Source organism: Mucor mucedo, assembly GCF_025094135.1.
Source record: "Mucor mucedo strain NRRL 3635 chromosome Unknown EV154scaffold_115, whole genome shotgun sequence".
Lineage (NCBI taxonomy): Eukaryota > Fungi > Mucoromycota > Mucoromycetes > Mucorales > Mucoraceae > Mucor > Mucor mucedo.
Window position 1 is genome coordinate 113764 of NW_026252399.1, and position 23893 is coordinate 137656.

The 23893-nt window shown below is 37.1% G+C and overlaps 8 protein-coding genes across 8 annotated transcripts; 4 read left to right on the forward strand and 4 right to left on the reverse strand.

The window, feature by feature from the left end:
• Positions 1 to 886: 886 nt before the first annotated feature.
• Positions 887 to 1526, forward strand: EV154DRAFT_428010 (Pre-rRNA-processing protein TSR2-domain-containing protein; the record flags this gene model as incomplete). The annotated part of the gene is made up of 3 exons (XM_051596388.1): positions 887 to 1049; positions 1104 to 1369; positions 1428 to 1526. 3 exons carry the CDS (start codon positions 887 to 889, stop codon positions 1524 to 1526), a joined length of 528 nt encoding a protein of 175 aa, XP_051453499.1.
• Positions 1348 to 2380, reverse strand: EV154DRAFT_545475 (uncharacterized protein). The gene is made up of 2 exons (XM_051604655.1): positions 2154 to 2380; positions 1348 to 2072 (listed from the first exon to the last, which is right to left on the reverse strand). Exons 1-2 carry the CDS (start codon positions 2353 to 2355, stop codon positions 1585 to 1587), a joined length of 690 nt encoding a protein of 229 aa, XP_051453500.1. The 5' UTR covers positions 2356 to 2380; the 3' UTR covers positions 1348 to 1584.
• A 701-nt stretch (positions 2381 to 3081) lies between these two features.
• On the reverse strand, positions 3082 to 4185 carry EV154DRAFT_567993 (uncharacterized protein; the record flags this gene model as incomplete). Its single annotated transcript, XM_051606051.1, has 1 exon — positions 3082 to 4185. One exon carries the CDS (start codon positions 4183 to 4185, stop codon positions 3082 to 3084), a length of 1104 nt encoding a protein of 367 aa, XP_051453501.1.
• A 5533-nt stretch (positions 4186 to 9718) lies between these two features.
• EV154DRAFT_428012 (uncharacterized protein) lies at positions 9719 to 12553 on the reverse strand (the record flags this gene model as incomplete). Its single annotated transcript, XM_051596390.1, has 15 exons — positions 9719 to 9811; positions 9861 to 9979; positions 10034 to 10082; positions 10139 to 10230; positions 10287 to 10360; positions 10420 to 10488; positions 10539 to 10573; positions 10632 to 10713; positions 10770 to 11177; positions 11230 to 11446; positions 11502 to 11558; positions 11615 to 11872; positions 11928 to 11963; positions 12016 to 12074; positions 12126 to 12553. 15 exons carry the CDS (start codon positions 12551 to 12553, stop codon positions 9719 to 9721), a joined length of 2076 nt encoding a protein of 691 aa, XP_051453502.1.
• Positions 12554 to 13284: 731 nt separating this feature from the next.
• Positions 13285 to 13937, forward strand: EV154DRAFT_522455 (transport protein particle complex subunit). The gene is made up of 3 exons (XM_051602995.1): positions 13285 to 13477; positions 13528 to 13631; positions 13685 to 13937. Exons 1-3 carry the CDS (start codon positions 13353 to 13355, stop codon positions 13867 to 13869), a joined length of 414 nt encoding a protein of 137 aa, XP_051453503.1. The 5' UTR covers positions 13285 to 13352; the 3' UTR covers positions 13870 to 13937.
• A 1133-nt stretch (positions 13938 to 15070) lies between these two features.
• On the reverse strand, positions 15071 to 15815 carry EV154DRAFT_522457 (thioredoxin-like protein). The gene is made up of 3 exons (XM_051602996.1): positions 15622 to 15815; positions 15458 to 15564; positions 15071 to 15400 (listed from the first exon to the last, which is right to left on the reverse strand). The coding sequence occupies exons 1-3, from the start codon at positions 15741 to 15743 to the stop codon at positions 15213 to 15215; spliced, it is 417 nt and encodes a 138-aa protein (XP_051453504.1). The 5' UTR covers positions 15744 to 15815; the 3' UTR covers positions 15071 to 15212.
• Positions 15816 to 16131: 316 nt separating this feature from the next.
• EV154DRAFT_450006 (uncharacterized protein) lies at positions 16132 to 18868 on the forward strand. Its single transcript, XM_051597196.1, has 6 exons — positions 16132 to 16150; positions 16202 to 16309; positions 16362 to 17403; positions 17461 to 18207; positions 18267 to 18421; positions 18477 to 18868. Coding segments are annotated over exons 1-6 (2349 nt in total). The 5' UTR covers positions 16132 to 16148; the 3' UTR covers positions 18772 to 18868.
• Positions 18869 to 19429: 561 nt separating this feature from the next.
• On the forward strand, positions 19430 to 23893 carry EV154DRAFT_29169 (uncharacterized protein; the record flags this gene model as incomplete). Its single annotated transcript, XM_051594811.1, has 8 exons — positions 19430 to 19509; positions 19579 to 19661; positions 19733 to 20276; positions 20339 to 21546; positions 21600 to 22799; positions 22857 to 23402; positions 23461 to 23623; positions 23694 to 23893. Coding segments are annotated over exons 3-8 (3822 nt in total), but the record flags the coding sequence as incomplete, so codon positions are not given.

Sequence of the window (23893 nt, forward strand, 5' to 3'; positions counted from 1 at the left end):
GGCTATTTTGATTTTTTTTTTGGTTGTTTGGTGGGACGCTTTGCGAAAGGTTGTTTTTTTTGGCTGTTTGGTGGGACGCTTTGCGGCTTCATACTAGTATTCAAGCATAGCTCAACTCAGTTTTGTGATCTAGGCAGTATTCGTGCCACTTATCGAATATTGATGGCAGGTAAATATATCTGGGTCAAAATTCATACTTGCCTACTTTTAGATTTATGAAGAGATCGCTAAATATAGAACGACAACTTCTATTGACTAATAAAGCAGAAAAGTAAAGAAATTAGCCCTAATAATATTTGGTTTTTGAATAGCAATACCGCATCAGAACAGTTTTTGGGACGAAGAAAGGAAAAACTACAAATCCATTCAAATCTTAAGAATGTAATTAGAAAAAAATTGAAAGCTTTAAAATTGATGCTTATTTAAAGGGGTTATCAAAGAAATAGTAAAGCCTTTCCACGTTTCTTGATATATATATATGTATGTATACTAGCAATAGTATCACGTCAATAAGACCCACTCATTCATTGACAGCAAAACAATGAGTCTGAGGTTGGAGTGTATGACGAGGTGTCAAGAGTATATGCCCCTCCCCCATTAAATAATGGTGATGTGTCAAGGTCATTAACTTTGAGATGAACTTGGTAAAACTTTTGAATGATAAACCCCCTTCAAAACAAAGCTCTATCCGGACTGTTCCCAGGTGTAACAGGCTATTTATAAAGACCCAGTTTATGCATGATTATCTAAATGATTGATGAGAATTAGACCTAAAGGCACGAGCCCCAGATCATGTCCGTAAACGAAGTCACTTTTTTTTTCTTTTTTTTTTTATTAAGCAGAAAAAGTGACAGGAAAAGATATTTTTCTCTTCTTACTTTAATAAATGGCTGATCATCCTAATAAACTTGCATTTGAAGAAGGTGTTTCACTTATCTTACACAACTGGACCGCTTTAAAGCTTGCCGTCGAACAGGATTGGGGAGGAGTTGAGTCTGTTGAGAAGAGAGAATGGTTCATTGACATTCTTGTTGATCATTTCGGAAAGAGTAAGTCTCTCTTTTTTTCTTCTTTTGGTTTATTGTAAGTTAACCTGTCACTAGATGGTAAAAAGTTGGATATCGATGAAATTGAGGACGTTTTGTCTCAAGTGATGACCGATGAATTTAACGCCACTCTGGAGGATGATTCGCCTTATTTGGTCGCCAAACATTTATTTTTGTTATATAACCAGTGTATTCTTGGCAATTTTACCGAGCTTGAACGTCTTAGAGAAAAGGCAAAGGCTCAAAACAAGTTCACTGCTTCAAGCTGTATCAAACAAGGTGATGATAGTGATGATGATGAAGAGGAGGATGAGGATGATAATGTAAGATGAAATATTTGCAATTTTATGCAAATTCCAATATTGAAGCTTCATTTCATAGGATCACCAGGGTAGCAACGATAAGGATGAGGATATGGAAGAAGTGCCCGAAGAGCCTACTGTGGATGCCGATGGTTGGGAAACTGTTCGTCGCAAATAGATTGTAGATTGTATTCCCTCCCTTTAAAACTATTACTTATTCATTTATTTATACAAGTTTATTTGAAAGCACTGAATTCCTTTGCAAAGTTCTCTAATTCTAATAAATCAGCCTTGGGAAGCTTAATTTCCTTTGTCTTTGTAGCAACCACTTCCTTGATAGCCTTCTTTGTGACCTTATTACTCTTATCTGTCTTGGGCTTTAATGCAGCCTTTTCTTCCTTTTTAGCAGGTTTCTCCTCTGACTTCTTTTCTTTCTTGCTACTCTTCTTGGCGGGCTTTTGTTGAGTACCTGTCAAGACTTCGGTCATATCCATATTCATGCTCTCATCATCCTCCTTCTTCTTTTTATCCTTCTTTGCTTGTTCCTCCTTATCAGCCTCTAACTCTTCCTCGGTCTTTACTGGTTTAGCTTTCTCGAGTAATTGTGCGTAAGATGATCCAACACCGCTCTTGATGACTTTTTGTACACGAGCTTTATCTTTTTCGTTCAAGGCCTTGAATCCTCTGAATTGTTCAATAGGCACACGAGTTAAATACTCAGGAACTACACACCAAAAAAAAAAAAAAAAAAAATGTATGTTAGCTGTCAAATTCCACAAACCCCTCGAGAACTCTTGTTCCTTACCCTTCCAACATTTGAAATGGAACCAAGTGTGTCTGGCTTTATCCTTCTTGATTTTTTTGGAGCTTCTGTAAATTTCAGCGACACGAAGTGACTTGTGAGGAATCACCTTTTCACAGGCGGCACATTTGGACTTTTGTGTTTCTGCAGGTTCGATACAATAACTGGTGATGGAGCCATCTCCCTTTGCAAGTTGATCAGCCATTTTCAAAATAAAAAGAGATCTTGTTAAAGCAAGAGCAAAAAAAAAAAAAAAAAAAAGATATTTTTCTTTGAAAAGTTTGGCATATGTGACTTGCATATCGTGACCGGATTTGGCATTCTGACTTTTTATCGTCCATGCCACAGTGAGCAGGTTGTTGGAACAAGTCGTTATTTAACAGCTACCGTAAGCGTCTCTCACATCCCAATGTAATTATCAGAATGTCTGATGAAAATTGGAATATCAAAGAAATAGTAACAGTGCGAGAAAAAAATTATCAATCACTGGTAAGGCAACCGCTGTAGCAAATTCACGAATAAAAGGGCATCGGTACTTTAACGGCGCAAGAAGAACTTTGAGATGCATTGTCAAAAATCCTGAAAGTCCAAGTAGATTAGAGCCGATAAATTACAATTTCTCTTGACAGGTGTATGGAGCTGCTAGTTGTAGTCTCTCAAAATATCTTTTTATGGATGGGCTAGCCGTTATTTAGAGTCAGCGACCTGTAGGTAGGGCACAGGGAGGGAAGTGATGCTTTTGGTTTTTCTTTTTCTTTTTCTTGCGCTTGTTGTACATGAGTTGCTTATTTCAATAACGAGAATCAAGCTTACTCTAGTAGCATAATTCGAACTTTTAGCAACTTAGAACAAGTGTCATCACGATTGTGCAAAAGTTGCTATTATCTTTAATGGGTTCTAATATACTCTTTATTAAAAAAATAATAATAATCTAAAGACGACTGGCTGATTCACCATGAACAGGATAATCAGTATATCCAACCGCACCATGGGTATAAAATGTCTTTCTGTTGTAAGGGTTCAACTTGTAACCGTTTCTGATGCGCTCAGGAAGATCAGGGTTTGCAATGAATGCACGACCGAATGCAATCAAGTTTCCGGTATCTTCTGCAAGCTTCACAGCATGTTCAACAGCGGTACTGAAACCACCAGCGGTAATAAATGGGCCCTTCCAGATTTGACGGTAAGGGGAAAGGGTATCGACGGTATTGACTCTCTTGTCAGACTGGAAATCAGAACGTGCCTCAATGAAATGAAGATAGGCCATGTCGGGGAATCTTTTTTGGATTTCAGAGGTAATGTATCCCCATGTTTGAAGAGGGGTATCATCCAACATGCCTTGGACACCACCAGAGGGAGAGAATCGTGCTGCAGTACGATCAGCACCAATTGCACCTGTGATAGCCTCCAACACTTCTAAAGATAATCTACAACGGTTCTCGATGGATCCACCATATGCATCTGTTCTCTTGTTGGTAGAGGAGTTTAAGAATTGATCCAATAAGTAACCATTGGCATTGTGAATCTCGATACCATCAAATCCAGCAGCCATGGCATTGATAGCAGCTTGACGATAGGTGTTTACTAATTCCTTGACTTCTTCTGTCTCGAGAGCACGGGGTGTTTCATAATCCTTTCCACTGAGTTTCTTACCGGGAATGGGGATTGCGGAGGGTGCAACAATAGGCTCATTATTAGGGTTTAAGTTGGAAGAACCTGCACGACCCAAATGCCACAATTGGACGAAAATGATGCCACCCTTTTCATGAACAGCAGAAGTAACCTTCTTCCACTCTTCAATTTGATCATTTGTATAAAGACCGGGAGCTTGACGGTAACCACCTGCCATTCTGCTGATGAAAGTGGCTTCAGTTACTAATAAACCACCGGGGGTGGCTCTTTGAGAATAATAATCCACTAAAAGTTGGGTAGGAACAGCCTCCAAAGTAGCTCTGAATCTTGTCAAAGGTGCAAGCACAATACGATGTTGGAGTTCATGACGACCCACTTTGATAGGCGAAAAAGCTTTAGTCATCTTTTATTTGTGTGTGTGTGTGCTGATTGAAAGAGAGAAGGGAATTATTAATCAAAAAAATAAAAAATAAATGTAATTTATACTCGACTAAATATGCTTACTAACCCTAAGAACTTTTTTGCATCGGAATACGAAAAGTTCATGCATACTCATCATGGTGCGCTATCATGGCAAAAGTCATGCGTCGATGACAACATGTCTATTAACGAGGAACGCTTATTACGGCTTTCAATTCGAAAACGGATGTAATAAATTTAAATTGGCGGATGTAACACATGTTTGTGTCAATTCTGATTTGATGATGGAGTTTATTTTCTTCAATCTAAACAACTATCGTTCAGTGCCACTTTTTGTATTTATGGCCTAATTAACGTCTGCTTCATTCTTTCAAGTGAAAATTTAAAACAGAAAAAAGCTAGCATCACAGTTGCAAAGAAATAAGCAAACAACAGTTAAATTGGTTTGGGTGATCTCCACCCCCTTTTTTTTTCTCAGACATGTAAGCGGCAAGCTTAAATGGTTTAGGCATAAAAAAATGATGCTTTGCTATTGGTCTGTTTATTAACCCCCCTTTTTTTTTCAATGTTGACAAATGTTTGTAGCTTGCTCCAATGCTATGCAACCCACCTATCATCGACCAAGTGGTCTAAAGGTTTGGTAGTTAAAAATCGCACTTTTTTATGCTTTCTGATCAGGATAAATGCGTTGATTTACTTGATCTTCCTTTTCGAAATAAAAGATCTCATTGTTGTTCTTTCAGGCACAAAGTTTATTTTTTTGAGAACAATGATACACCATTATTTTTTATATGTGACGCTGCTAGGGAAAATAATAAAATTGTGAAAGTAATTTACCCCTTTAGAACAAGCAATAAATATGCTTCTTATTGATGAATCCACAAATGATAACAATAGAATATTAAGAAGGTGTGATTGATCTTCATAAGAAGGTTTGCTCCGATAAATTTTGTTTGCAAACATGTATCCCGTGTTTGTAGTTGATAATAAACCATTAGAGCCAACGAGTATTAATGCTTACAGACGTTCAAGAGATCGGAAGAATAGAAAAACTTGTTTAAATTAATTGTTCTATATTGAGTTTTAACAAGACATCCGTATAGACAATAAGAAATAAGTCACAAGTTTCACATATAGATAGATGAGAAAAAAGCTCTATCGCGGATATGTACTCCAAGACCTTAGTCAGTATTCTTTACAATTGCACACTTTTTGCGAGGAACCTTAAAAAGAAAGGTAACCATTTCACTTCATAATTAAAAAGAAGACTATTCAGCAATAAAAATTACTATGGAAGACGACTCTGCATGTGCCCGTAAAGAAACCCCAGTAGTGTATCACAAGACTGACTTGCCATAGTAACAACTGCTCTAATGTAAATACGGAACAAATAAAAATCGCCGACTTAACAAACATGAACATATAATATATATATAAGAGCAAATTAAGCATCTAATAAAGCATCATCTTAAATTTGATTAAAATTATTGTCTTTTAGACATCGGATATTATAGACGACGCTTTTCACTTCATGGACATGCTACCATTGTCGCAAAAACATGGTATGTATAGATTTCTATCAGCACTTCGGAGATGCTTTGTTTGTATACGATCTAGTAGATAAAAAGAATGTCGAAGATTATTTGAAGACTATCAACACGGATTTCAATACTTGCATGAGAAGTCACTCAGATTTTATTCTTAAGCGGGTCAAAAGAAAAATACCCCCTCCAAACCAATTGCTGCCCGCCGCTAAACTTTTATTTGATCACTATGGGCCTTTACCATGCGTTAAAACAGGATCTCTGCTCTTTGACCCAGAATGTAAAAGGATTGCTAAAAACATCCTTAAATTAATTGAGTTAGGTCATGTTTTTGACATAGAAAATGGCACACCATTATATAGAGTGTTAGGAAAAGACAAGAATGGCCTTATGAAATATGGTTGTTCTAGAGGTACTAGTTCGGTCGAAGGATACCACCAAGCTATTATAAGAAAATTTTCTTCGATTAATGCTGATCCTCGTCTTACTGATTCAGTTCTAGCTAATTATAGATTATACCATAATATTGAGGTACTTTAATTTGTGCTTGACAAAAAATTATCTTCGATATTAACATAGTATAACTCGTAGGTTGGTGCTAGAAATAGGAAATTTGTATAACATAGTAGTCATTTTAGTCCTTGGGTCATTCAATGTATAAACATGATGAGACTCTATTTAGGCCATAATACTGTGAAGAATTATATTATTCATCGCATTGAAAAACTTCCTGTCGATTTTACGGGTCAATCAGTAGAAATATTCGGTGTAACAGCTTTAAGTCTGCCTTTTTTAACAACATTTGATATGAAACCAAGATAAGAAAGCGAGGCTACTAACACCTTTCCAACGAAATGGTTAAGAAGAGATTGCTTCAATTAAGCTTTTACCCATTATTAATTTTCAAAAACAATGCTACTCATCTCAAAACTTCATATACAGACACTCAGCAAACAAGCAAAATACTCTTTTTGCAGTAGTACCGGTTCATACCAAAGAAGAAATACTGTTGTATGACAAGCTTGTTTCAAATCACAAAGAAGATTTGTATCCATGTCAATATAAACAGCAGCATCCCTGATTTTAAGTCTTTCGCTAAGATATGGTCCTCGTTTGCTGATGGTGTCAAAATATTTTACAAAACACCGAAGCATCTAAAACTTTACTTTAACAAACGAGTAGAAGCTAGTGTGTTCCATAAGACAACCTTACTGAACGAGAATATTTGTAACAATGTAAAAGATGCGTTAATTCAGCTCAACAGAAAAACAAACCCTATTGCATCCATAAAAGCTCCTACACCTATCGATCATTATTCTGGTCATCAAAGAAGACTACTTCCAAACGATCACTCTTCTTTGACAACTCAACGTCATGAGCGGCAACTAATACCCTCACCCTCACCTATTGCAATCTCACCACCAATGATATCAGCTTTGACAATTAACAATACGCCATCTGCTCTTCTCCTGCCTCGCGATCGACCTCCCACCAATGCTGACCCAACGGATGTGAACCCTCGGCCAGAACTTGTTTTATTTGCATGGACACAGTTTCTTGCAGTAGTCGATCAAAGCCTAAGCTATGCATAAATAAATGTGGATTATGTAATATCGATCATTGTCCTAGACGGTACAAAAGCATACCCTGTACATATATCAACAATCCCTAAAATGATAAAACCCATTTAAAAAATTTTATGGTTAAGTAGTGCTTGAAATTGTTTTTTTAGAATTGTTTCCAAAAAGTGCGTGAATAATTTTGAGACCCTGTGGTATTTATAATTGTGTGGGGATTATGAGAAATATGTAGAACAGCAATACTAAAATAGTTATGTATATATACATCATAAAGGTTCAACGATGTATGAACCCTTTGAAGCAACAGTTGTAATTATGACATCACGGGTTCGTACAATAACTGATAGGCAAAATGTTTTCAGTACACTGGCTAACATTAATGTTTTGAAACTAATAATAATGATAATAATAAAAAAAGTTATTGTAAAAAAATAAAAAAGGTTTTTTATGGATTAATTTAAAGAAATTTTATAGGCATTTACAGGTTATAGAACATGTCATTTATCGAAAACGCTTGTGATGAAGGAATCTCCACTGAATCTTCAGGTTGATAACTTAGGTGTGAATAGCGGTCCTTCACCATCGACCTTCTTAAATTTAATTGTGTTAGCCAAAGATAAACCTTGCCATCATATTTACAGCTCCTGTCGCCAAAGGACTTGCGGATTACTACGCCCTGCATTTTGGATGTAGGACATAAACAATGCAAAGGTCTGTAACAGATACCATCCTCTGCATTTAAAGTCACGGAAGATTCATTAGGCCATTTACGTATATCAATTGGCCCGCCTGAAAGATCAACATTACACTCCCATTTACCAGGTTCAAGTAGTTCGACCATGTTGCCATTATCCATATTGGAATTTTTTGTGATGAGGGTCAGGTCTCTTATATTTACAGGAAGGACATTTTTGGTTAAGCCTTCAAGAAGAGATCTATCACAGTGCATACAAGTAATATTTACGAAAGTAGTATCACTATTGGAAATGGAAAATAAATCTTTTCTGTGAAGTTCTGTCTTATTAGCAGAAGGACGGGCATTGGGAGCTTTGAATTCAAAATGACCTTGTGTGACTTTTGTTTCAGGAAGGTCACTTTCGGTTTTGCGTGGAGAAGGATCTCTGGGATAATTAACTGCGTCACATTTAGCTTCGAAGCCCTTGACTGAATTCGGTATTGGTGACGCTGACACGTCCAAACATCCCGTCTGTGGATTTTGAACTGGTATATCTTTCATAGATGGCTGAAATAGAGAGAGTATTGATTGGTATGGTTCGAATGGCTTTGAAGAATATGAGTTTGGTGATGATGTTGGTTGCGGTGGAATAGATAACGTAGTGGTTGGTGGAGATTCTGTTAAATTATGTATGGCCAAAGGCTTATCAGTAACCCAATCATTCGCCGAGGGAGGCACCGCATCCGCATGTAGTAGCTTACGATTACTTGTAAGTGACACATCATAGTTTAATTCTTCATCACGCGATACGCCTGAATGAATGATGGCACCTGCAGTGTACACTCTTGTTATTTTTGGTGTGACATCTGGGGTGCTATTGAATGGTAGTTGGTCGAACTTGAGCTTGTTTATAGCTTCGGGTTCTGCAGCTAATTCGTTGGTATTTGAGGTAAACCCAATTATTGTCTTATCATTCAGCGCGTCTGGGATAACTATATTTTCATCACTAAAAATACTTAAAATGTCAAGCTCGAATACGCCATTGGAAGAATCAGAGGCAAGATTGATTGAATGAGGAAGATCGTGTTTGGAGACGACAATGGACGTACTAGTGTTAGGTAAATCCTCGGCCAATATACTAACTGCTGCGGTCTCTTGGTTTTGAGAAAAGCGCGGCGTATCTACGGGTGTAGTTTTGATTGGGGCAGTAATTGCTTCTTGAACAGGAATAGCAGTTCTTTCGATTTGCTTTTGAATAAATTCCCTTAAATCCATCAATGCAGCAGGGAAGTTCTGATGCATTCTAAACTGATTTCGTACCCATTTTGATAGATGACTCACGTTATCCGCGCTAGAAAATCTATCTTCTAGTAAAATAATAGCCCCCCAATCCTGAAAAAATTACGTTAGCTTCCGTCCTTTTAATTTCCTAAATTCGGCTTTACGTTTTTGTGTCGAATGCATCTTCCCAAAGCTTGATTTACGGCTAATTATAAAAGTACGTCCAGTCAAATATGTTAAAAAAAACCCCCCCTGTCAAAATCAAATATTACCTCTAAATGCCTGAGAAGAATACCACTGGCTACCTGTCAGAAGATTGGAATTACGAGTACGAAATTTCTTCTTGTCGTTATAATCTTTTTTAAATTTTACTTCCAAATCTTTCCTAAATGAATTGTGAATGATTTGTATAGAGGATTCAAGTGATATTAATAATTACACTGCAGGGTAGGGTATACCTATTGTCACGACAGCGCGACAATAGTTGTCAGAAAAATCTATGCCTTCACTCACTTTTCCTCGGAAAACCTACAATGAAACTTTAGGAATCGATTTGTTTCTATAATTGCCCACTTACAGCGAAAAATATGGCTCCATCACGACCTTCATCATCTGGCTGAAGATTTACGGCATCGATTTGCTTGTAAAAAGCTCCAATCGTATTTTCGAATTCGACCTTGTCACTACCTCTAGGCTCTATATGAGGAGTATTAATACTGGTAATAGCAATAATTGAATCAAGCGACTTACCAATGAAAATCATTTTTTTGGCTGCTAACCGATTGTATAGTTTGGTAAGCTACGTAACTATATTAATTTGTGGAATTAATTATGGTGGATATTTTTATGAGCTACCTTCCATCGGTGCATTAGCTTGTCTAATGTATTGTAAGCAGGTAAAAAACATAATACGCCAAATGGCACAGACTCAGCAATCTCACAAATAGCTATAACCACTGTCAATATCAATTGACGTCAAGTATTGCTGATCACGCAAGCTTACCTTCACCAAGATCATCTTGAAAATGAAAGGACTCCCAGTTAGAGTATATACCTTTTAAAGAAACTCTGTTTGGTCTGTTTTTATAGTATTAGTTCATGAACAGATCTTTTTTTTTTTTTTTTTTTTTTTTTACCCTTGAGGAATGCCTCCAACCCATACGTGTGATTTATCGATAACATGATTAGCTTCAAGTCGTACTTCACTATAATGCAATATTTAATACGTGATCGAAATTATATGTACTTTACTTACAAATCGGTCTCAAGTTCTGAAGCAAAGGTATTCAACTAAGTGATCCATTATTATTACATGTATGCTCCTTACTTTTTTATATTTAATGCTTACCGGTGATAAGGTTCCACTAGTTAATATAACTGAACGAGTAGTGTCTGTCATATCCTTGAAAATGATGCCCGGATTTAAGCATCTACAGCGGGAAAGATTAGATGTGTATTTGTTAAACATAACACAGACTAAATTTACTTGAACGCCAATTTGAAAGACCACTCTGGTTCCATATAACCCGATATGCCTTTCTTTCTTCTCTTTCCATTCACTGTTTGAGATTTTTGAGTCCTTTCAATTTTTTTTGTCAGCACCATTTGGTAATCATCTTCAAAATGTGTTTCCTCTTTAAATAAGAATCCAAACACCATGAATAAACCCTGCAATGTTGATAAACTGGTAGTGGTAAGACATTTACGGTGAAAAAACGGACTTTGCGAATTGTCGATTTCTTCACTTGGCGCTTCACTGTTATTCTCCTTTTCTTTCCTAATTTTTTCTGCATGAGCCGCCGCTGTGCTAAATGCTGGCTTTAGAACGTCGTGAAAAAGAAAGGGTGTAATATTGCCTTCTGCTAGTTTTTGGAGTATATCTACACCGGTCCAACTGATGTAATCGGGTTAACAAAAAGGGACTTACTTAACTGTCGACAACTTACTTGCAATGATGAGCTTCATATTCTTGAATAGTATATTTATTATCAGTAGAAGTGATCCAGTCGTACAAATAATTTACTATCACTTCTAAAGTCTGATGTGCTTCACCTTCGATTCGATTTCTTATAATTTGGTCCAATTCTTTTTTAACTGTTGCAAGTTTTTGTTCATCCACCTCGAAAGATCCTGCAGATCGTGAACTGTCTTCAATATTATGTGCTAAACATCAAATTGTCAACAAAAACATTGCTTAACATAACTTAGGGAAGTTTACCTTCATCCAAAATAATGATGCTTTCTTTTAAATTGATATCTAAAACTTTACGGATCACTAAGATTCAAAATTAGCAATGTCACCATATTGAAAATAAAAAATAAAAGCCCTACATGGATCGATAATGTAGTTATAAGGACAAAAGACGACTTCTGCACCTTCGTATATTTTTCTAGAAGCATAAAAAGGACACCCTTTTACTTTTTTCCCTAACGTCACTAAGTCTTCAATATCCCAAACACGGTTTGTACCATTAATAGAAGGATGGGTCATAATCCGGCCAATTTTATGCTTGTAATGGCATGCATTTTTATCCAGTAATTCTATGCAGGATTCTGTTTTGTTCGAGGCTTTCGATACTTTTGGATGAACTATTCAAATTAAATAATTAGCTCGACGACAATACTCAAAGTTCATCAAATTTACTGCATAGCTGGTCACGACTTCCAAGGATTGTTGTACCTAAACAAAGTTAGTATACGATGCGAGCAGTGTTATATGTTACACTATTTACGGGGATTGTATCTTGTTTTTGTTTTTAATTCTGAGATGAGTTGGGAGAGCTGCTTATGACTGATTAAAGTTGTTAATAGTGCCAATCATTGAAAATCGTATCGTGCTTACGTTCTACTTCCAACAAATATACGGGGTACTTTTTTAAAGGTATTGTACTTCATACTGTTCACTTTTTCCGAATCCGGTCGTTGATGAGTAGTATTCTCTCCCTTGACCTCATTCTTTAGTCCACTAGTTTGAAAATCCTCAAAGCTATTTTCATCGATTGTGATTATGCTATTACTTCGTTTGAATTTTTTTTTCCAAGTAGAAGGATCGTTTTCACCCAATGGTTTCTTAATTTCTGGTGGAACATCGACATTGACAGGCTCTCCCGGAATAGGAATGTTCGCAGAAATTTCTTTAAGTGTGCTTGTCGAATCTGGTAGTTTATCGGACCCCAAAGATATATCCAATGCTGCTTCGTCTGATTCCACAGCCACTTTATTCAATTCTAATCCTATTTCTGTTGGTGCTCCATTGGACTCAAATTCCATCTCTACTGTTTTTTTGGATTCTTCTTTAACTTTTTCAACCTTCTCAGATTTCAACTTCAACTCCTCTGCCACTTTCCTTTCCTTATCTTCTCTCCACGCTAAAAAAAATGCAGTGTCAGTAACAAAATTAGGTGCTTTAATAAAGATTATTTACCGAGAACTGAACAAAGTAAAGCCAGTGATTTACCAGAACCAGTTGGACTTTCAAGTAGGGCATTTTCAGAATTGTTTAGTGTATGTATAATCTACAAATGAGAAGTTTTTAGCCATGGTAATAATACAAATATCTTGTAAACTTACCCTTTTCATCATTTGTACCTGAGCGGGATCTTGGGGTGAAAAAAAAAAATTAGTGGTAAGTTACAAACTGACATTATTATGTTGCTTACAAGGTCTTAACGGGAAATCAATGCGAACATTTTCAAAAGAAAGCGTTTGGGATTTTTCGCTATTATAAGCTTTTTGTGGTTTGACGTCGCTTTGGTCGGCATGGCTGTCAACCCATGCTAAGAACTGATTGACAGTGGCTTCGTTTGGCTCTGATTTTTTGTTGTTCGCCATTTTCAAAATTCTAAAAAGTGCTGACCGAGATAGATAAAGTAATGACGATGGAAACTACGAATCACTGTTTCTGTATGAAAAGAGTTGTGAATAACAAAGCTACGGAAAAAGAAAGGAATGCGCCACTTTTCGACCAGTCGCGTGTCCTAAGTTTGGAATTCGAGCGGAGTGTTAGTTCTTGTATAAAAAAAACACTTGCTGAACGAGTCAGAGTGGGTTTAGCCTTTTATTTCTTTACATGACAATCTATTCTTTATACATTATCAACAAAGCTGGTGGTCTTGTTTACCAAAAGGATTTTACCCAAAACCTGGAAAAGCTATCAAGTAATGAATACTTAGTCTTGGCCGGTACTTTTCACGGGTAAAGTCGTGTTAGATGAAGAATAACTGTTTTAACTAATAGCTAATCAGTGTCCACGCCATTACCTCCAAAATTTCCCCACTCCATAACTCTTCGGGTGTAGAAATGTTGGAAGCTGAAAATTTCAAATTGTATTGTAATCAAACATTAACAGGTATAGATCATCATTAAGCACCGACTGTTTCTTCTTTTAACAGCTAAAAATAGGCACGAAGTTTCTGTTAATAACAGCAATCCAACAAAACAACGTGGACGCATACATGAAGAAAATCTATGACACATATAGTGATTTTGTGATGAAGAATCCTTTCCATACCCCCGAGATGCCTATTCGTTCGGATCAATTTGACCAATCTTTGCTCAAGTTTATTAACGTAGCCGGAGCATCCTAAATATAGATCCAAATAATAAAACATACATCTCGTTTGTAAGCGTCATGTCAACAGTCGATATAAACCGCATTACAGTTAGAAACTCCCCTTAGGATGATGATTGCAACCGGAATTTGGTATCAATGCAGCGGGAACAGTATTTTTGCATCGTTTATGCTGTTTCTTTGCTTTTTCTTGTACCATCTTGTTTTCCGAGAGGGGGAGCACCATCTAAATAGAGAGAGCCTTAATCCACATTTTCGGTAGCAGATGCAATGTGCTATCATCCACAAAAGTAGAAATAGGCCTAAATTAAGATAATCATGAGCCGAATATAATATTTATACAAGAAGATGCGAGTAGTATAGGGGAGCATAAAGGAAGATCATTTGAATAATTTATATATATATATATATATATAGTAAAGATAGCCCATATGAGTTGCGTGTTCATTGAGCACCACAGCTGTTTGTATACAGATTCTGAACTGATATATGATTAAATAGAATTACGTACAGCTTTAAAAGATACAGTGACATCATATAATCAAGGGATCGTTCAGAAAAAAAAACAGAGCTGAATAGCTGCAACTTATTTTTCCGAAAAGTTTCAGGATAGAACGAACATCGACAATCTTATGAGTGATATGACAGTAGGTGGAACTTACGGGGGAAGTAGCTCTTGTTAATCAATATCAAATGAGTAGGTCTTTGCAAAAAGATGCCATTGTTACGGTCAGGGAGTGTGAAGATGGGCTTGTTGAGTAATCAGGATTGACTGTTGACGACAACATAACAGACGAAAAAGACGACGAAGACTATCCCACCGAAACACTAGTCAAAACTCACCTGAATCGAACCGAACTAAATGTGAATTCGAAGGGGGGGGGGGACTTACCGAAAGTAAGCGGACGAACAAACTGATCATTTTCTTGATTTGATTGCCTCCGGAATGAGAATTATAGCTGCACGTAATTATGGTTATGCTACATATATAAGAAATCTAACAACAACTCCCCTGGGAATGGAATTATTCGTTAAAAAAAGAGAGGTGTCAAAGGGTCGTTATTTAAGCTAAAACAGCATCACGCCGAGTGGAATTATTAATTGCATTGACGAAAAACGCACAGCTGTTCTGGATCAAAGTAGTGAATCCTTGTGTTAGACATTCGAAACCGAAAATCTGTCCATATGTCGATCTGCTTTTCCATTGATTTATGCGTGTCTTCTGTGCCTTACCAAATGAAGAGTGCAGTGGGGTATTTGATATCTGACAATCGCATTTAGATCTGTTTTTATTTATTTTTGTTCAGAAAAGAGGGGATAATATACATTGTTGCTTTATTTGTTATTTATTTTTTTGGTCTAGATAGTATGAGGGTGAGAGTTGAATGGTGACCAAATACCACGGACACTTTCTGTTGTAGAAATGACAGGTCTCTTGGTCAAGTTCTTAATCTTATCACCACTTGAATCTCTGAGAAGTTGCACTTTGTTGTTGATTTCACCGGTTGTTAAATTACGAGTACAGATAACTTTATCACGGCCGTTCACTATTATCGTAAAAACCAATTAATAACTGTTTATATGCAAAATTCCTTCATATTTACAGTAAATTCCGCGAACGATGGGATGGTGGGCGGGTCTAGGTTGAACAATAATCTCAATTTGAGGGTGTTCCTTTGCGAAGTTGGCGAGATCCTTCTTAATGTATTCGCTATGAAAGGAGTTAGAACAATAACCCAGGGGAGACTATTTCATTTCAAAAACTTACATCATGCCTTTGTTACTTCCCCATTTTTCACAATAATTGAACACCATTTTACGACATTGGAGCACAAAAGCGCCGGTACCGTTGTTTGTTCTAGGTAAAACTTTGCTTGCAATGCCAGACATTTGAAATGACGAATAAAACGATTCTACAGGGTTATTCTTGCGAGGGGTGGAGAGAAAATTACCTTTTAAAGACCCGTTTTTTTAAAGTCTGACAAGCCACTGGGGCCGACTCTTTGGGCTCCCGATCAACTTTTTGCATGTTTTTCTTGTCCAACAGTCTTTACCCGAGTATTTCATTATCATACCATGGAAAATTATCGTAAAAAAAATCGGATTTAGTCGCCTACTTGAACTGTCCAAAGTTTGTTAATATCATAACTACATGCTGTTTTTCAGTGTAGAAAAACGTAGCAACCATTGCTGTTTGTGACGGCTTGTGACCGGTTTCGATTTGATGGGAATGAAAAAAAAAGCCAAAAGCTTCATGTTCTCTCACAAAAATTATTTTCTTCTCAACTCAACTAAATGTAAAGTATAGATCCTGGTAGACATTATTTCACAACTAACGAATGAAATAGGTCTCGTTTAATTGTAAAGAACTTGCCAAAGGAATTATCGGAGGAGAAGTTCCGTGAGCATTTCTCCAAGAAGGGCGAAGTGACTGATGCCAAACTTATGAAGACCCAGTAAGCTATACTGATCTTGCATTTTCTTACATAAACTAATTCTTTATAATAGGTGGGGTACTTCTCGTAAATTTGGTTTTATTGGTTATAAAACAGAAGAAGCTGCAAACGCTGCCTTGGAATACTTCAACAACACTTATATCAACACTGCTAGAATTAACGTCGAAAAAGCGCTGGCCTATGGATCAGAAAACTTGCCTAGAGCTTGGAGTAAATATACAGAGGGATCTTCAGCTCACGACCGTATGACAGGTGCTGGATCAAAGAAGGCCGACTTTGCTGTGGAGGAAACCGAAGCTTTCCAAGATAAACAGAGAAAGGAAAGAGAGGCCTTTATCAATGAATTACACGCTGATAAAAACGATCCCAAGTTAAAAGAATATTTGGACGTGATGACATCTAGAGCAAAGAGTAAGACTTGGGCAAATGACGACTCTGCCGCCGCCGAACAAGAAAAGAAAGAGGAGAATACAGATACTAAGGTTGATTATGTTGGATCTGACGACGAGCTTTATGATGAACTCCCTCCCAAGAAATCTAATGACACCAAAGAATCTGAGGATGTAGAGATGAAGGATGTCGAGGAAGAGGATAAATCAAACGTAGAGGAACTCAAGGCCAAATCCGCAACAATGGAATCCAAAGAGGATATTGCTGAAGTAGAAAACAAGGATGAAAAGGTCCACACAAAGAGCGAGAACCCCAAGGAGCTCATTGAAGATACAGGTCGTCTTTTCGTTCGTAATTTATCTTATGCTTGTACTGAACAAGACTTGAGAGATCTTTTCGAAAAGTATGGCACCTTATCCGAAGTTCATATGCCCATTGCTAGAGATACCAAGAGATCCAAGGGATATGCTTATATTCTTTACTTGATCCCCGAACATGCCCTTAAAGCCTATGAAGCTCTCGACATGCAAACTTTCCAAGGTCGTCTTTTGCATATTATTCCCGCCGAAGAAAAGCCCCCAGCCAAAGAAGAGGACATTTTAGGTGTCAATGGTGTCAAATTAAGTGCGGTTAAAAAGGAAAAGGAGAAAAAGCGCAGAAATCTTGCTGGTAATGATTTTAATTGGAATTCTCTTTATATGAGCGTAAGTTGCGATGGCATCAATTGGGTAAAAGAAGGGTATTAATTTGGTTTTTTGTAGTCCGATGCTATTGCTGAGTCGATTGCTGATCGTCTTGGTGTTTCCAAGTCTGAAGTCTTGAATCCTGACGCTGACAACATGGCTGTCAGATTAGCCTTGGCCGAAACTCAAATTGTCAACGAAACCAAAGAATTTTTTGAAAAGCATGGTATTGTTTTAGACACTTTTGGTAAGAAAGAGAGAAGCGAAACCATTATTTTAGTGAAAAACATTCCCTTTGGTACAACTGCTGAAGATATGCGCGAACTTTTCGGTAAATATGGTGAGCTTGGTAGAGTTCTTGTACCACCTGCCAAAACCATCGCTGTGGTAGAATTCCTTGAACCTAGTGAGGCAAGAAATGCTTTCAAGTCGTTGGCCTACCGCCGTTATAAGGATTCTTTGATCTATCTTGAGAAGGCACCCAGTGGATTGTTCAAGAATCAATTTGTTCGTGATCCTAATGCCAAGAAGGAAGAAAAGAAAAATGATGAAAAGAAGCCTGCTAGTGCTGCAGAGCTTTTGGGATCATCCAAGACAGATGATGTTAATTCAGATGATATCGCCACCCTCTTTGTGAAGAATCTTAACTTCTCTACTACACCCGAAGGTCTCCAAAAAATATTCAAGGGTATCACTGGTTATAGATCATCTCGTATCAATGTTAAACCTGACGCTAAGAATCCTGGAAAAACTTTAAGTATGGGTTACGGATTCGTAGAATTTGACAACAAAGTCAACGCAGAAAAGGCATTGAATGCTATGCAGGTAATAAAAGCATGTGATGTTCTAGCATGTGATTATTTAACATTTTTTATTTTTTTTAGGGATTTAACTTAGATGGCCACGCGTTAGAATTGAAGCTTTCTCATCATAAGTCAGAAACAAAATCAAAAAAGACTAAAGCACCAGAAACTACAAAATTGGTGGTACGAAACGTGCCATTTGAAGCTACTGATAAAGATTTGCGTGAACTTTTTGGGTAAATATAATAGACGGTTGTACATGTGAATCCATATACTAAAATCATCGCATAGTACTTATGGTCAACTCAAGTCCCTCCGTTTGCCAAAGAAATTCAATGGCGGACATCGTGGTTTTGCTTTCTTGGATTTCCTTACCAAACAAGAAGCGAAGAATGTATATGAAAATATGGGTAATATTCATTTATACGGTCGTCATCTTGTCCTTGAGTGGGCTCAAGAGGATGATAATGTCGATTCACTTAGAGAAAAGACTGGTAAACATTATTCAAAAGAGGAAAACATTGGTGGACGTGTGAATAAGAGACAAAAGGTTGATTTGGATGGTGACGATGACATGTTGGAGTAAATAGAGTAATTTGTAATAAAAGTAAAATAATAGTAACACCGTGCTCTTCTGGTGTGATGCATACACAGGAGACTGAAACCCTTCTTTTTAATTTTTTGTGATACCTTCTACATTTGTGTAACCATATCAATATTCGTGTTTTTGAATAAAAGATTGATAAATTTATAAGTAATTTATTTTACACTCCACGCTCGTAAAAATCATCCCATTATTGCCATCTGATATTGAAATTGGAAAAGCTAAATTTAAATAGGCGGGAGTAGACGATCCGTGCAATTCAGCACATTGGTAGTACCTGGTGGCAGTAGCTGGGTTATCTTCTCCATAAAAAAAAAAAAACTTTATGTTATTATACCAGTGAGAACCTAAAAAAAAAAATAACATTGTTTGTACTCTGCCATCCCTTTTTCCATATTTTACCTGCGACTTACACTCAGGTTTATTGTCCTTCTTTCTCCCTTTTTAAAAAAAAATTTTTTTTAGGAAAAAAGTTTGACTTCATACTTTGCACTTCTTATTTATTACTTCCACGCCAGCGTTTTAAAAAGTAGACAGGTCTAAATGAGAACAAGTGCAAAACTCATTGGCAATCTCGTACATCGAGTTTCTATTCAAGTGAGTATAAAAAATATACCTTCTTCAACTACACCTTACTAAATCAAGAATACGCACAGTTACCATATAAAAGCGGCCGAAAAATAGAGTCCGTAGAACAGGATCCTATTATCAAACAAACAGGTAAACAAATACGATAACAATTTTCGGGGGGATGGATTAGAAGAACTCAAGTTTAAATTTGTACTATAGTTGCAGCGATTATCGAACTATCAAAGTATAGATTAACAATTGTTACGAATACGCTTGCTTGCGTTTTAGAAAATGTATCAAAGGTAAAAAGTTTAATAGCGGCATTTTATTATCATTGGCTGAATGTTCTTTATTTTCTTTTTTGTGTATTCAGACCCATCAAATTTTTGAACAAAATGTTCCTGTAGATGTAATGCAATCTAAATTATTCGTCCTTCGTTTACTGTCCGCATGCATGCAGCATCACTGGCAGCACCACCGCGAACTGGAAAAGGAGAAACACCCTGAAATACCCTTGAACGAATTGACTTTAGAGTTACCACCACTAGATACCGCTCTCGTTACATTTGTGCTTGTTTTGATGAGTAGATATATCACCCAATACCATCTGATTGAAGAATCGACAAATGCTGAGCAAAACAATCAAAATCGTATGCCACTGGTTGATCTCAGTGACAGCGAAAATGGATATACCTACGAACAAATCAAACTCAGTTTAATTACTGACATCTATAAAGCGTCATCCAAGATTCTTTATTATATCAGTTCAAGTAATTGGGAGGCATGTTATGCAAAAATAAAATACGCTGTTATCAGTCTGGATTCCATTAATGGAGGCGCACAAGAAATTCCCCCTGAAATCAGAATGTTGGAGTCCAGTTGTTTAACAAGGAAAAGATTGTACTCTATTTTTGCCGGTACGTATTACAATATTTTATAGCTGACTATTATTGACAGAAAAAAAAAAAAAAAAAAATAGAGCTGAGTCCATATTACCTCCATATGAGGCCACATGGAAAATTATTGTTCTCAAAAATGATTCGGAGAGCTATTTGGAGATGGATCGAATCTCGCCCCTCAGAATTTGCCGAGGTTTGCTCTAGTGATGCTCGTTTACTTTCTGGCTCTGAGGTGCTGTTCGACATGTGCAGCTCAACAGCAGATAACTCCCGAAAGAAGGCCGTGCTTTGGCCTTTACAGACTATCTTGCTTGTCTTGTCTCCCGAGTTTTTAATGCAATCATTTTTAGGCTCGTCTCCCACATTAAATAGAAGAACTAATTTTCTCAGCTTATTAAGGAAATCATTACAATCAACGAGGAATGTCGATATTGCGGCCGTGTGTTATGTCGATTTATGTAAAGCTGCAACGTTTCTCCCACCCAACAATGAATCAGTATTACGATCGATTGCCGCAGATGTAGAAGTCGAGTTGAAGGAAAAGGTGTGGGATTTTTCAAAACCACCCAGTGCAGAATCGACTCTCGCCTTACTAGGTTACACTATCGATCAACAAACACTTACAACGGACTTTATTTTATCCCGTATACAACTCCACACAGAAGACGCGCTCAATACAATTATCCCTTCGTGTATAGAGGAAAATGTGCCTACCCTGTTCAAACTCGCATTTGTTAAAGCATGTCTCATTATTGCTCAAGAAGAAAATCATCTGCCATGGAACCCCACGCTTAGCTCTTTATACGACGGCCTATGCAGACCCCTTCGAAAGTTGTTCTTACAAACAATCCGTTTAGATATGACGAGTACAGCTTGCAGTAAAAAGAATGAAACTCATAGCGCCCATAACAATCGCGTGGAATTGCTTCTAGATTTACTCCGTTTATTCCGTACTGATACAAAGCTGGCTTTGCTTGGTAATGACCTCGATCGTGTGGATCAAAACAGTGCATATATGGTTGGATTAGCAACATTATTTCAACATCAAGTACAAGCTATACGACATTCTGCTGCTGAGTTATTGGTGAAGATGCATTTGGAGGAGTATATTTTGTGCTGGGGACCAGAAGATACTGTTTTACCCAATTTTTGGAAGGTATCTTCTCCTGCCATATTCAACTTGGCGAGACAAATGTTGGAAAGTAAATCAAATGACACCATAAAAGGATTGCTGGATTTGTTGATGAAGGTTTTTAAAACCAGAAACGTCTTTCTAAAAAGTCATCAGGTATTCAATTATACAGATCACAGTTTAGAACACGTACTAACTTTATCTACTAGTCGTTACTTACGCATGAAAGTTCAAACATGCGAGAAAGATTGCAGGCTTCCATATCACTTGAAGTGGCTTTATTAGTCTCATTGAATTCCGCTAATAAGGATATTTGTGATGATGCAACAAAATGTATTGGTTTATTATGTAAAGAAGCGACTATTGTTGATTTAGACGAGGGAGGTGAAGTCAATTCCATCACGATCGCCTGTAATCTATCAATCTACGATGAATTATCCACTGAAGATTCTCGTTTTATTGGACGGAAAGCTCAGCAAAAACGAATCCGTAGATACCTGCGCATGTTACACCAACATACACCTGGTAACATGGCCGCGTGGGAAGAAGCTTGGAAACGCTGGAAGCAATTGACAGTCTTGATGAATAGATTATCCGATAGTTTTGTCGAAGAGGACTCAATTGAGCTTTGTACCACCATTTCGAACGGAAATAATTCTTCGGGATCAACTACTACACTCTCATCCACAAATACCTCTATAGTAAGCAATAGTAAGAAAACAACAGCCCCAACTCGAAATGACAAAAATCGACCATCTACCATCATAAAAGCGCAGCAAAATGTAGATATTTACGAAGACAAGGCCGTCGAATGGAAAAATTTTACAGGCTTTTTGGCTGCATTGGGTGGATGTTGTCTTGTAAAAATTAATGGCATGGGAGGAGGAGACGATAACCGAAGAGTATCTGCATCTCATGAACCTTTGAAAATGATAGATCGCTTTCTTAGTGATATGACAGATATGCTTATTTCAGATAACGTATATATCCGCGAAGGAATCAAAGATACATTAGGCAACGATTTATCTCCTGTATTATATGTCATTCTTTTCCGTAATCTTGAATCCTACATGAACAGGTGCTTCGGTGCCAACGGTGATGCTATTCGTAGTCCTCAGAACAAACTGTTTGTTGAGCAATCAGTTTTAGTATTAAGACTAATTCTTGATCGCTTAGTGGATCCTGGTGATTGTCTTTTAAATATCGATTTTAGTACACTTATTCATCGTTTTGCTGATTATCTCAACAAACTCCCAAACACCTACATTACTTTGCGAATCAAAATTAAAATGTGTCTCCTAATTGAATCAGTGATGCAAAAGAAAGAACATATTGTTCTCCGTGATGAAAACAGATTACGAAACAAATTATTGGAAATTTGTGTGGAATGGACAAGTGATTTTGCTTTGGTACGTAATAGCTCACAGTGAATTACACATAATATCTAACACTTATGACTGAATTAGCAACGGAAACATGTGGAAACAGGTCAACAAGCAGAAAGACTTCAAAAAGATTTGGATCATGCATGTCTTAAAGCAATTGTCAGTTTACTCCATCAACTTCCACTACAACCATTTGAGGCCGTCAGACCATCCGATATCTTTTCGATCAAAAGCAAATTGTTTTTCAAGTACTTCAGCTTTTTCCGAAAATTATTGGATAGATACAAGCAAACTGAAAGAGATGCTAAAGGATCATCTAATGGACTTAATGGATATCTGGGGACTAGGGAATCTTCTCTGAAATCATTACAGATTCAGGCGAATATCAGTGGAGACTCTTACCAGGACTGGACTCAAATGAAGGAATTAACCATTGTGGCTATGTCGCATCTTTTAAATGCAAATGTCGATGCCGGCTTGAAATACTCTTTATCTATGGGTTACGACGATGACCAAGAAACTCGAACCGCTTTCATGCAGGTACTGACTAATATTTTGAATCAAGGTACCGAATTCGAGACTTTAGGTGAAAGTGTCATGACCGATCGATACGAAAAATTGGTTGACGTAAGCACAATTACTTTATATAGCAAGCTATCGCAAGATACTAATTTTTAACGGATAGATGCTTGTGGATGCCGATATGGAAATCGTCATGTCATTATGTGAAGTTTGTCCCTCCTCGGATACTACTGGTGTAGCTGAAATATTACTAGTCTGCTTTGAATCACGTAGTAAAGTGATACCATTATTGAAAGCTGTGGTACAAAAAGAAATCTCTCTTACAGGTAATATACAACCCAATGTGATTTGCATGTGTACTAAAAAGGATAAGTTTTTTTTTGTGGTGATTAATAGAACAAGAAGCAACTTTATTCAGAGGCACGACAATAGCAACCCGTATTTTATCCGTATTCGCAAAATTATCATGTCTTGATTACGTTCGTATTACATTGCAGCCCGTCATGGAAGCTATCAACGCTTTGCCAGAAGAGCAATTAACCTGGGAACTCGACCCACACAAGCTAAATTCGGCGGAGGAAATCATGACAAACAAA

What these genes read in the sequence shown, in the direction of transcription:
- EV154DRAFT_545475 (XM_051604655.1), bottom strand. Translation starts at nt 2,355, where the DNA reads ATGGCTGATCAACTTGCAAAGGGAGATGGCTCCATCACCAGTTATTGT. An exon ending in CCATTTCAAATGTTGGAAGG is followed by an intron (nt 2,073 to 2,153) that starts GTAAGGAACAAG and finishes TTTGGTGTGTAG; the next exon opens with TTCCTGAGTATTTAACTCGT.
- EV154DRAFT_522455 (XM_051602995.1), top strand. Translation starts at nt 13,353, where the DNA reads ATGACAATCTATTCTTTATACATTATCAACAAAGCTGGTGGTCTTGTT. An exon ending in TTGGCCGGTACTTTTCACGG is followed by an intron (nt 13,478 to 13,527) that starts GTAAAGTCGTGT and finishes ATAGCTAATCAG; the next exon opens with TGTCCACGCCATTACCTCCA. An exon ending in TTGTAATCAAACATTAACAG is followed by an intron (nt 13,632 to 13,684) that starts GTATAGATCATC and finishes AGCTAAAAATAG; the next exon opens with GCACGAAGTTTCTGTTAATA.
- EV154DRAFT_522457 (XM_051602996.1), bottom strand. Translation starts at nt 15,743, where the DNA reads ATGTCTGGCATTGCAAGCAAAGTTTTACCTAGAACAAACAACGGTACC. An exon ending in GGAAGTAACAAAGGCATGAT is followed by an intron (nt 15,565 to 15,621) that starts GTAAGTTTTTGA and finishes CTCCTTTCATAG; the next exon opens with CGAATACATTAAGAAGGATC. An exon ending in CATCGTTCGCGGAATTTACT is followed by an intron (nt 15,401 to 15,457) that starts GTAAATATGAAG and finishes TTACGATAATAG; the next exon opens with TGAACGGCCGTGATAAAGTT.
- EV154DRAFT_450006 (XM_051597196.1), top strand. An exon ending in GCCAAACTTATGAAGACCCA is followed by an intron (nt 16,310 to 16,361) that starts GTAAGCTATACT and finishes TCTTTATAATAG; the next exon opens with GTGGGGTACTTCTCGTAAAT. An exon ending in AGGCATTGAATGCTATGCAG is followed by an intron (nt 18,208 to 18,266) that starts GTAATAAAAGCA and finishes TATTTTTTTTAG; the next exon opens with GGATTTAACTTAGATGGCCA.